Here is an 11,435-nt window from a genome sequence, read left to right on the forward strand (position 1 = left end):
TTGCACATCACAACCTGTTTTGACACCCTGAAAAGCCTGTTGATGCTGACAGACGTGGTGTGGCCCACTATTTCTTTATGCAAACTGGGTCCAGGCTTGCTGTGGAAACCTCTTTAATATATATTCAGTAATATCTTACCTTAAAGTGGTATCTTTTTTCCACTCTGTGTCTAATGCTGTCCTGTCTGCATCCTTTAATAAGAAGGTTTTAGAGAGCACACAAATGCTGCCTAAACTAAAACAATATTCTTACAGTGCTCTAAAATATTGTGTTGAGCTGAGGGTAACTACAGTGTAGAGGCAATTCTCCATCAGATCACCACTTGTTTTATGTTGCCATTGTTATTGAATCTGTTGTTTATGCAAGAATAATTTGCTAGTGCCGCTGTGACTTGGTTGGATTCAGTTTCAAATTTGCTGAATATGGTTTGAAATTTGCTTCAGTGTGTGGCTTTCATTATGATTGTGCCATTTAGCCTTTTTGCCAGTGACCAAGCATTATTCATGTTCCCTGGTTTCAACAAAGAGGGGTGTCATATTACCCCTTTTGTTTAATCCAGCTTTTCATTGTTAGCTTGCTCCTTTCCTCGGAATGTTTGTGCAGATAGTTGGAAAACACTGGCAGCAGATACAGAGTACTGCATCGTGGTGCTAGTGTTTGGGCTGCTGCTCGGGGCATGTTTAAAGGTGTAATATGTAAGATAATAATATACAGTCTATTAACAGCAACCCACAAGGGAGAGCAGCTCATTACTAGAATGCTTTGGTAGTGGTATACTCCACTATTGTAGAGTAAAGTAAGGTAAGCCTTCTGGTCAGGTGACTGTAATCACCTATGACTTCAGTTTTTTCCAAAACACTAAAGATTGGCACAAATTCACGTGATGCTCTAGATGGTTTTCTTTCAAAAGACTCTACGGAAATTTTAGGAAGTCATGGAGAGTGTCTCTAATTGGGATTTATTTATATGGTCACATTGACACATGACTCATGAGGAAAGATAACCAGTTTAGGGATGGGGAGTGAATCTGAGGGCTCAGTAGAGCCAGAGCCACTGACTAAGTAACATTTTCCCATTTTAATATGAAGTGACATTTTCCTTTATTTCATGATTTTATACATGGAACACTCTTTTTCCACATCTCTGTTTAGACAGTTGCTCTTGCAAAAGAAGGAATCAGATGCATTCAGTCTGTCAGTACCGACCCACAACTTACTGAGCAGGATAGAGGCCGCGTTGCTAGTTAAGCATAAAAATGAATACCTTTTTTGCAAAGAGCCGTCTCCTTTGGCTGCCATTAATAACACGAGCTCATCATATGCAGTGTGGACAGTGCTACCCATGGACTCATTATCACCTCTTAAGCTACGAAGACAGATTACAAGGGTCTGGTTGGGACTAGCTGCTTGTTATGGGTCAATATTTCTGCAACATTATGCAAGACAACTTTGACATTTGATCAGACTCTTTATTTCTCCACATTCTGCTGTTGAGTTCATTTTGAATCATTTTAAAGTAATTATAACATATTTTAAAAAGCTTTAATACCAGCAGACTCACCTCTCTTTATGTTTTACCTCTCTCCTCTAGATTGGCTTTCTTTCTTTTTCACTGCTAACAGTTCCCGTCTCCCCTGGCTCTTTGTTTTCACTCCTCTGCCCGACACCCTCCATTTCTCGTACTTTGACTCGCTCTAATTCTTCTCGTCTTTTGAATCAAAGCTCTGTTGCTCTGAGAGCACCCAGCGCACATGCATTTAAAGGACAGTTTTGTTATCAAACTGGCACGGTAACTAATTTTTGAATTACAGCTAAACTTTAATTGGCTGCATATAATCTTTTACATGTAAAATTATTTTCATTTTTCATTAGAAGTCAATTTGAAGCACTGCAAAGCATAGGGTTATCTGTTATTGTTTTGAACAAGAGACTCTTCTGCAGCTGGCTTTTTCTCTAACCAGTTAATATTTAGCAGAAGAAGCATATCTTGAATCTCTCTTATATCATTTTACTTTGTAGATCTCTAGTTTTCTTAGATCTGTTTTTTTGAATCCTAAGTTATGCTTTCCTTAGCTGTCACTATTCTTTGATGTTTTGGTTGTCCAGTGTTGCCTTGACTACACAAATGTGATAGCACAACCCCTGCACAGATCAGCTGGATATTTCGACATGGTGAAGTGTCTCATGTGTGCAGCATCAGCGGTGTAAACAGATCAGTCTTACCCTGACTGGGATCATCGCTACAACTAACAAATTGCAGTTGTATTGCAGTTGTATTGCAGTTGTGTCACTCACCTTCCCTGTCCTTCTTAACACCTCTGCTTTTTCGCACCACATCCCGTCCCTCTTGCCTTTCCATTGCTCCTCAACCTGCCACTGCTCCCATAAAAGAGGACCACTGTTCAACACATAAGCTGCCTGGATCATGGACTCAATGGAACATATGCAGGGCGATGATTCACGCCTGACTCACAACTGATTTTTGATTTGTGTGTGTGTGCATGTGTGTGTGTGTGCGTATCAAGCACAACTACCCACTGTGCCAATTTGGACCTTCTATTCAGAGTGATTCAGACGTTCCTTGGTTTGGGTGGAGCTGGTCTGTGGTCACTTCTACAACTATCAACTACAATGAAGGAAAAAAGGCCATTTTGCTGTAAAAGTGCACTTTATACACAATCACTGCAATTCAGTGTGGTTATGGAAGCGCTGAGTCAAATTGCAAGGGTTCATCATCATGGATGACTTTGTGCAGTACAATATACCCATTATTGTCCATCATGACTTCTCTGATGATAACTTATGTAACTGAGAGAATGCATCATGTTATTTCACTGTCACGGAATAATTGTATGTATATCAAGAGATACCTGATGGATTGGCTACACATCCAGTTACGATATCATGAAAATTGAAGCTGGTTAAAAGGAAATTGTTAAAAAAAAAAAAGGCCATATACTGTAGCTCACTTTAAAAAACATATTTTTTGTGCTATTTACCAATAATTATATTTATCTGTCCAGTACACTACACCCCTGAGTTACAATCAAGTCTAAAATGTAGAAAGCTGTTGTAGCTTATTAGCTATATGCTTTGTGCTTTTCAAGACCAATTGGTTGTACAAATGTGTCTTTTGACTAAACTTACCGCTCAAAGCCCCAGAAACAAGCTGACTAAATGATAGCTAAGTCAGCTAGCTTAAAAATTAAAGCACGGAAAGCTAATGTGACTGACTACTTCTAGCATGTTCTTAGATTACAGTTGTGTTAGCTTTTAGCTCAGCAGCTACATTAGTTTACCAACTAGCCCAGTGAGTAGCTCCTATGTCAACAAGCCTCTAGCACTAGCAACTAACATTAGTGACTTCAAGTCAAACAAGTACAGGGATGTAAATACATTAGAAGTTTTTTTTTAAAGCCAGGATTGTCCACTAGCAGCCATCAGCTGCAAACTGATGTGGAACCTTTCCTTTGGTTCATGTCAAATAAAACAAGGTTACAATGATTTACTATTAGATATTAGTAATGCTACTACTGAAACTCCTTCCTCTTTCCAAGTGCTTTGGCCCAGTAATGTCATGAGGACTGATACTTACGATACCAACATTCAAAAAAGGAAACAGTACTTATTTTATTTAGCACCGCAGGCAGCCCCAAGCCAGGACATCCAGTATAATGAGCAAAACTGGTGCATCCCTTATGTTAACTAAAATGTCCCATTTATTGATTGTTACCTGCAATGTCACTTTCTGACCAACAGTTGGCACTCTTACAAATACCAAATCTGATTTGACTGCAATTATATCAGATGAGTGCTTGTGTCCAGTCACAACTGATGTGAGGAGTAATATGTGAGTCATAAAAATACAGTGCCATTTGGTCTGCTTAATAAACTGGGTAATTGAAGCCTGTATTTACAGTATTTTGTTTGATCATTTTTCTTTTTTGCCCATGTGATTTCTGTCATTTATTGTTTTAGATGAGGTATTGATTTAACTGAATACCAACATTTTACTGCATTTGTATTTTAAGAATATGAACATACAGTGCATATTTACACTATGCTCAGCTAGCTGTGCACTGTGTTTCTGGCACACCAGAGTGTCCCTTATGTGATAGTTAAGAAGTTTGCAACCCTAGCTACAACTCTTCTGTGAATTTTAGTTTATCCAACATGCTAAGGAATCAGGTAAGGAAGTACTTTGCATTGTTGTCCTGAAATACACGTTACTACTTATTATTATTTATGTATTTGTGTATTGAGACAGTTAGCACTGCCATTGTAAATCAGTTATTTTTATGCTAAAATGTTTACAAAGGACTGATATTTGTACTGACTATTAAATTTCTGGTATCACGACATTCCTACTTTGGCCAGTAATTTACATAATGTTCACTGCTTCACAGTGGCATGTTAACAGTGGATTTTTATAACTCCACCAGTATTGATGACATTTTTAGGACTACTGCTCATTGTTAAAATGTTTTATTCACCATTGTATTGTGTGGAAGATAAAGCCGCAGTATAAACATGGCAGATAAGTGCATATGTTTGCTAATTTGTGTGAACTGAGCCTTAAAGAAGGCTTTACAGGACAGAGGACTCCACAAAGCAAAACGATGTGAGGATGTAGCTTCATTCAGTTTGCTCGTGTATAAACATGAGAACGGTGATGCTGATTGTTCAGCCACAGAAATAGACAAACTCACAGAGACTGAAATTCATGCAGCCCTCAAAATAGCAGCGATGGAGTGCCCTGTCCTGGACTCAGCAGTGGCACATATGGAACTAATGCCACAATGTGAACAAATGGTTGTCAACAAACGTAAAACAAAGCACAAGTGGTCTGACACATGAAGACACATGATGCCTTGCACACATGCCTGAACGCGCACACTGCCTGTGATGTCACTTTATACAGTTTGGAGCTGTATATTTATCACCAGTGGAAAATTGATATAAGGCTGTTATGCACATCAGAGAGGAGTGGATCCATTAGCATGGCCGCGCGAGTGCTCCAGAGTAGCTCGGTAGCACTACACTGATGGCTAAATCACATGCACGCAAGCACAAACATTGGCATGTTGGAAGAATCCAATTTCATTAATCTGGTTTTTATCCAGTGATTTATGGCTTGCGAAAAAAACAGCACAGGGAGTTACAGGTGCATCAATACGTTAGCCTATCACTGCTGATTAATGCGTTAGCTGTTATGTTTGTGTGTGTGTGTGTGTGTGTGTGTGTGTGTGGTAGCATTTCTTGGGTGGGGGCTGCAAATAATATACAGCCTGTTATGTTAAAACTGCAGTGGGGTGGACGTGATCTGCACTGGTGGGTGCGCGTTATCGTCTCTACATGTACGTTATGTGTGTGAATCTTTCCTCCACAGTCTTGCTCACAGCATGTAGTTGTGAGGGTGTTCGTTTGTGTTTCTTTGACAGGCGTTATGTCAGAGTGTTGCTACATTGGAGCACTTTGATCACAAAACCATGGTAACACAGATCAAAAAGACGCAGCTGATATGTGGGCAATTAAATCTGCTACTATTTCTGTTGCCAACCATTGTAACCACAACCCTGTTACAGTTTTAATGTGTTAGTGGCTGACACAGTTATTGCTAAAAGCCAACTGTTAGATAGAAGCTAAAAGGAAAATAATATCAAGTCTGTAGTTTAGACATGATGGAAATTTACCTTTATTTGCTTCCTTGATAGAAAGATAAATCTGATACGGTTTGTCTGTTTGCAGAAGCATCTGAAGAGCAGTGTGCAACAGCCAGACTGAAAGTTGTGGCCCTCTAGAATCTGGGTGACATGCTGTCATTTACCCTCCAATTTGTTACAAGGGCAACTACCTCCATTAGCTCTAAAACCAAAATGGACACTGTACCAGGGACATTGTCGAGACTTCTTGTACACAGCATATGGTTGTTCACATCAAGTAGCAACCTCTGAGGTTAGAAAATGAAGCCAATGCGGAAATGGCAATTTCCTCAAATGGGTAGTTGAGGTTGGCTCCAAAAGTGGAGTCAGTCCCAATAGACTCCCATGTAAATATGTCCAGCAACAGAACTAGACATGTTCTGTAGACTGACACACCAAAACATCTTTGGTTTTTATAGAGTGGACTGGAGAGATTCCAGCTGGATTCAAGCTTGTGCCACCAACTCTTGTTTTTTGGGGGTCATTAAAGATGTAAATTGTAAAATCGTTCCATCGTGGAGAAAGGTCACTGGAGGCCTTCCGATCACAACTTTATCCTGTGAAATTAATATTTATACGTTGATACTAAATATTTTTTCACATGTATAACTCATATTCTTATAACTGTTTTATTTTTGATTCAGTTTAGCTGCAGACTTTTGATTAGACGGAAATTACATTTTCATTGTGTATGCCATATTCCACATATTTTAGAAATGACAATAAAGTTGACTTTTCCTTTCTTTGTGTCCATTGTGCAAGAGAAAAGGTTATTTTTTTAATATAATGCAATTAGTTTATGTTATATTAAGACTTAAAGTTGACACGATAAGGACAGTTTGTTTGCAATTTATCTTATTCAGTTAAAATAAGTTAGAAGCTAAAACAGTGCTGTAATGAAATGTTCAGAAAAACAGAAATCACAAAGCAACGGGTGACTTCACAGCCATCTTTTACATACAGGCTACACTGTAAAAAAAAATTGCAATATCATTAAATTCACATAAATAGACTGTGATTTTATATTTCAAATGTAAATTAACGTAAAATCACTGTAAATGTAATAAAACATAATTTTCTTGTTTTTTAAATGTATGTGCCTGTACATATGCATATTTAGATTGTTAAAATACATTCACAAATGTATCATAATTTCACAAATATTTGTCTGTTATTTGAAAGATTGAACTGTTAAATTCAAATGTAATGCTATGGAAAAATATATAAAATGATTCTTATAAACTTTTTTACATCAAATAATTATTATTATCATGGTTATTTAAGGCGATTGTGGCTCAAGAGTTGGCAGTTTGCCTCGCAATCAGAAGGTTGCCAGTTCGAGCCCCGGCTCGGACACTCTCGGTCGTTGTGTCTTTGGGCAAGACACTTCACCTACCACCTACTGGTGATGGCCAGAGGGGCCGATGGCTGCGATATGGCAGCCTCGCCTCTGTCAGTCTGCCCCAGGGCAGCTCTGGCTACGACTGTAGCTCCACCAGTGTGTGAATGTGAGAGTGAATGAATAGTGGAATTGTAAAGCGCTTTGAGGGTCTCGAAAAGCGCTATACAAATGCAATCCATTATTATTATTTAAACCAACTGTTAACTGTATATTTCTGTACATTTAAGTATTATTATTATTAATAATAATAATAATAATAATAATAATAATAATAATAAAAATAAAAATGATAATAATGTATACTTTATTGATCCCCGTGGGGAAATTCTTCTCTGCATTTAACCCATTCACTCAGTGAAGCAGTGGGCTGCCATTGGGTGCCCGGGGAGCAGTGTGTAGGGACGGTACATTGCTCAGGGGATTATTATTCATATTGCCGCATTCATTGACCTCGTTTATAGGTAATTTCATTGTTTAATCACATTAAAATGTTCCTAATTTAATGTTTAAAAGCACTTGAAAAAGGCAAAATCCCATGGAAAATTAGGGCAACAAACTGTATTGTCATTACTGAAAATAACCGTATTTTTATGAGAAAGTTATTTTCTGTTATTTTCTGGTATTATTTTGGCGCCCCAGCTGCTGTAATATTACTGTTTTTTTAGGATTTTTTTTTCTCACGTCATGAATTCAGGAGCCAGGAATGATCAATACATGCGTGACACATCGTTAATTTATATTATGGGTGTCTTCTTCGACTTACCAGTACAAGCAGCCTAATCATCCACAGCGTCGCCACCACGCTGGTTGGTTCCCCGTCCCTTCTCGACCTACTGTGACCTTAGCTCAACTTGTGATATGCGTCTGTGCGATACTCCATGCAACAAATGTGATGCTGTCAGCAGTGAAGCACTAATTTACAGACGGTATGCAGAGAATGTTTCCCACGCGGGGCTCACACAGTCGCTATAATCGCTTTCATTTTCACTGTCTCAGATGTGCAGCGAGGATGTGAGGTAGTGTCAGCTCCTTAGATTATACGAAATATTCCTCCCTAGACTACCTTCCTTGATTCATAAAAATGCATTTTTGGCCTTTATGCTAGAAAATGAGGGATTTTGTCTATAAAACCCCTCGTTTAGGTCAGACTACAGATTTAACTGACTTTGCAACCAGTTCTGTGCCACTCCAGCAGAGGATTTAAACATCGCTCTGCCATTCCTGGGAACTATTCATGTCATCTTATCAGATCCAGTTAGATAATTGTAGTTTTCAAAAAAGAAATGGGAGACAGACGCACACTCTCACACACATATTAATGTATCCATCCACAAAGACACACACATGCCACATGGCTGCAGCTTCAGGGGCAGCTGACGGCAGCCTGATAGTGCCTAGCGCTGCAGTGATGAAACTAGAGATGCTGCTCACGCCTCCTAATAGAATTCACACCGACGGCATCGACCAGCTGTAGTAAAATGCTAATGTACGCGAGAGGTTCCCTGTGTGGGCAGATCGCCTGTTTCATTCAGAAATGTGAGCCAAACAGATGGAGGGGAGAAAAAGTGCTTCTCCATGGGTATTAGAAAACCATAAGTATAGGAGCAGTTGTTTTTTATAGTAAAAGTGCGATGCAGTGTCATAAGGAGTTAGTGCATCTACTAATCCATCATCTAAAACTCTCACCACAGTCCCTGTGAGATGTGACGTGATGTATTTCCGTCCATGTGAAGGCAGAGAGAGTGAACCTACCTCTCCTGGTCTGTCTGATCTTTGGGCTCAGCATGGCTGTCATCGCTCGTCCGCACGCTCTCCTGTCGGCATGTTCCTGTACATCCACGCACCCCACCCCTGCGTTTCCCTCTGCCTCTCTCCTCTCCTTCTCCCACTGACCTTCTGCAGTGCAGCCGGCAACTAGGGGGTTGGGTGAACACGGGGAGGGGAGGAGAATGGAAAGAGAAGAGGGGTGGTGAAGAGAAGGAGGGGGAGGAACTACCCCTGTTTTTTTGCCATGCCTGCGCTCACGCCCAGTGTCCTCCACCCCTTCCTTTTACATTATTCATAGTGGTACATCCGCCTGTGGTACATGAGAAGGAACTCCTCTAAAAAAGGGGTCTGACTGGCTATTAGATGGCTGATTTTAAGTGCTCTTATTTTCCACTGTGATTACTTTTTTTTTTACATCAAGATCTGTCTGTTTGTAAAAGGGAGGAAGAGGAGGAGTGCTCATCTGGCAGGTGTCTCCTTCTTCTGCCACTAATTAAGCAGCAGAGCTCTGCAGCTCGTCTCCACCTCCCACCCTTAATTACTCATTTCCCCTCACCCATCTCCTGCTTTCTCTCTCACTCATCTCTCCTCTTTGCTGTACCAATATTTGATCTGCTCACTTCCTTCCCTTCCTCTCTCACCCCAGTTCCTGTTTTTAAATTCCTCTATAGCCTATGATCTGGCAATCCATTTTTATCTTTGCCAGCATTGGCTTTCTAAGAATGATACAGCCTCCGGTTCAAAATCGGGTGTAAGAAATTCCCAGTTCATGCACTAGGCTGTAATTGCACCTTCCAGGCATACCAGTGGCACTACTCAGAAAGACCAGGGGAAATAAAAAATACAGATCCCCTTCTAAAAGACAACGTCCTGTCTCCTTGACAGCCTGTAATTGACTCAGGAAAGTGAGTAGGAGTGTGGCCCTTGGGAAGGAAAATTCAAAGCTGTTTTTTGTTCATTTTAGTACTTCTGGCTTTCATCAGTAAAATCTTTTGTCCATTTAGTAAACTTGTATAGGCTTTTATGGAATCTGAGGCTATTTCAACCATTTGAGTAGTTGTTACAGGTGTTCTTTTTTCAGGTTAGCAGAAAGGATACTTCATTAACTCAGCAAGCTGCTGTAGTTCACATCTTCAACATCCATGTTTTTGTCATGAAGGTTTCGCTTAAGGGAAGAAGCTAAAACATAATTGCCAGGTTAGATTGAATCAATTACATTAGTAAAAATTCATATTATAGGAAGATTCGGATAGTATCCATGCCTGAATCACCTATAGGGAAGCACTTATAGTGAAATTTTGGGCTTTTAAAATAATGCAAATACTATGTATCAGTGAGTAAGCACTAATTATGAAATGAAGAATATGCAAACAAGCGAACAAACACTGCAGGTAAATTAGTGTTTACTGTTGAACTTTAATCATAATAAAAAAAAGGAATCATTAAAGCAGCAGTGTGTCTTTAATTCACTATTTTCCACTCCAATTTTTGGGGATTTGGGGTTCGTACCTGAGACATCTTACTCAGGACTACACATTGTAGAGTATAACCACAATTAAAAGGAAAAGAAATTGAGGTTTTAGGCAAGAGTTAGTTTCTAGTTTTCTTTTTTTGGTAGTGTGTAGCATGCATATTTTTTAAACTATGGAATAAAAATAATGGTAAATGGCCTGTATTTGTATAGCGCTTTACTAGTCCCTAAGGACCCCAAAGCGCTTTACACATCCAGTCATCCACCCATTCACACACACATTCACACACTGGTGATGGCAAGCTACATTGTAGCCACAGCCACCCTGGGGCGCACTGACAGAGCCTACTGACCACCACCAGTAGGACACAACGACCGAGACTGCCAAGCCGGGGCTCGAACCGGCAACCCAAAAAACTAATTACTTACAACAATGAAATAAATGTACTTCCATTTGTTTTGGTTGATACATTTGTTATAGCATTTTTGTAAAAAAAAAAAAGCTGAATTTAATTGTAATGGACAAAATAAACAAAACAAGTAGTCCTAAAACATTAAGCTAGTAAGCTAAAAGCTAGTTAGCTAAAAGCTAATTAGCCTAGCGAAACGCTAATTAGCCTAATGTATGTGTCCTTTATACTGTTTATGAACTGAACATGCCTCTTTAGTTTTAAGCTTTTTTCAGTAAAATTTAATGCCACTGTAATGTTTACTGTCTGTTAAAGGAAAGCTTATTTGTTGTTTTTTTCCTTCAGATTAAATTTTGGTTAAAATATGACTTTACTGATGGACACTGGTTATTGAACAGGACTTTTTTAAGTCTCTACATTTGTCCAGTATTTACATATATCATTTTGTGTTTATTGCTGATAATAAATTCATAATATCTAAACATATTTCACTGACAAATTTAGGACAAAATGTATCAAAATTGACTAAATTGACCAAATACCTTGACTGCATTTGGTTTAACAGGGATATTCTGTGTTAGAGGGCTGTTTGTCCCTGTCTGATGTCTGAAATGTCTCTCAGTCATCTCTGGAAGGCGGCATCAAACCTGTCGTTGCTGTAGCAGCTGTGCTGCTCTCCTCCT

General features: G+C 39.2%; 1 protein-coding gene across 1 annotated transcript in view; it reads right to left on the reverse strand.

Annotated features, from left to right (window-relative positions):
- Positions 1-8,960, reverse strand: part of arhgap22b (Rho GTPase activating protein 22b) — a 33,802-nt gene extending 24,842 nt beyond the window's left edge. The window contains exon 1 of the mRNA XM_087845072.1: positions 8,857-8,960. Within this exon, the coding sequence (XP_087701198.1) occupies positions 8,857-8,899 (43 nt within the window). The 5' untranslated portion in view covers positions 8,900-8,960. The remainder of the gene's footprint in view (positions 1-8,856) is intronic.
- Between the last annotated feature and the right edge of the window lie 2,475 nt (positions 8,961-11,435).

This window comes from Neolamprologus brichardi, chromosome 8 (genome assembly GCF_056152115.1).
Source record: "Neolamprologus brichardi isolate AB-2024 chromosome 8, ASM5615211v1, whole genome shotgun sequence".
NCBI lineage: Eukaryota > Metazoa > Chordata > Actinopteri > Cichliformes > Cichlidae > Neolamprologus > Neolamprologus brichardi.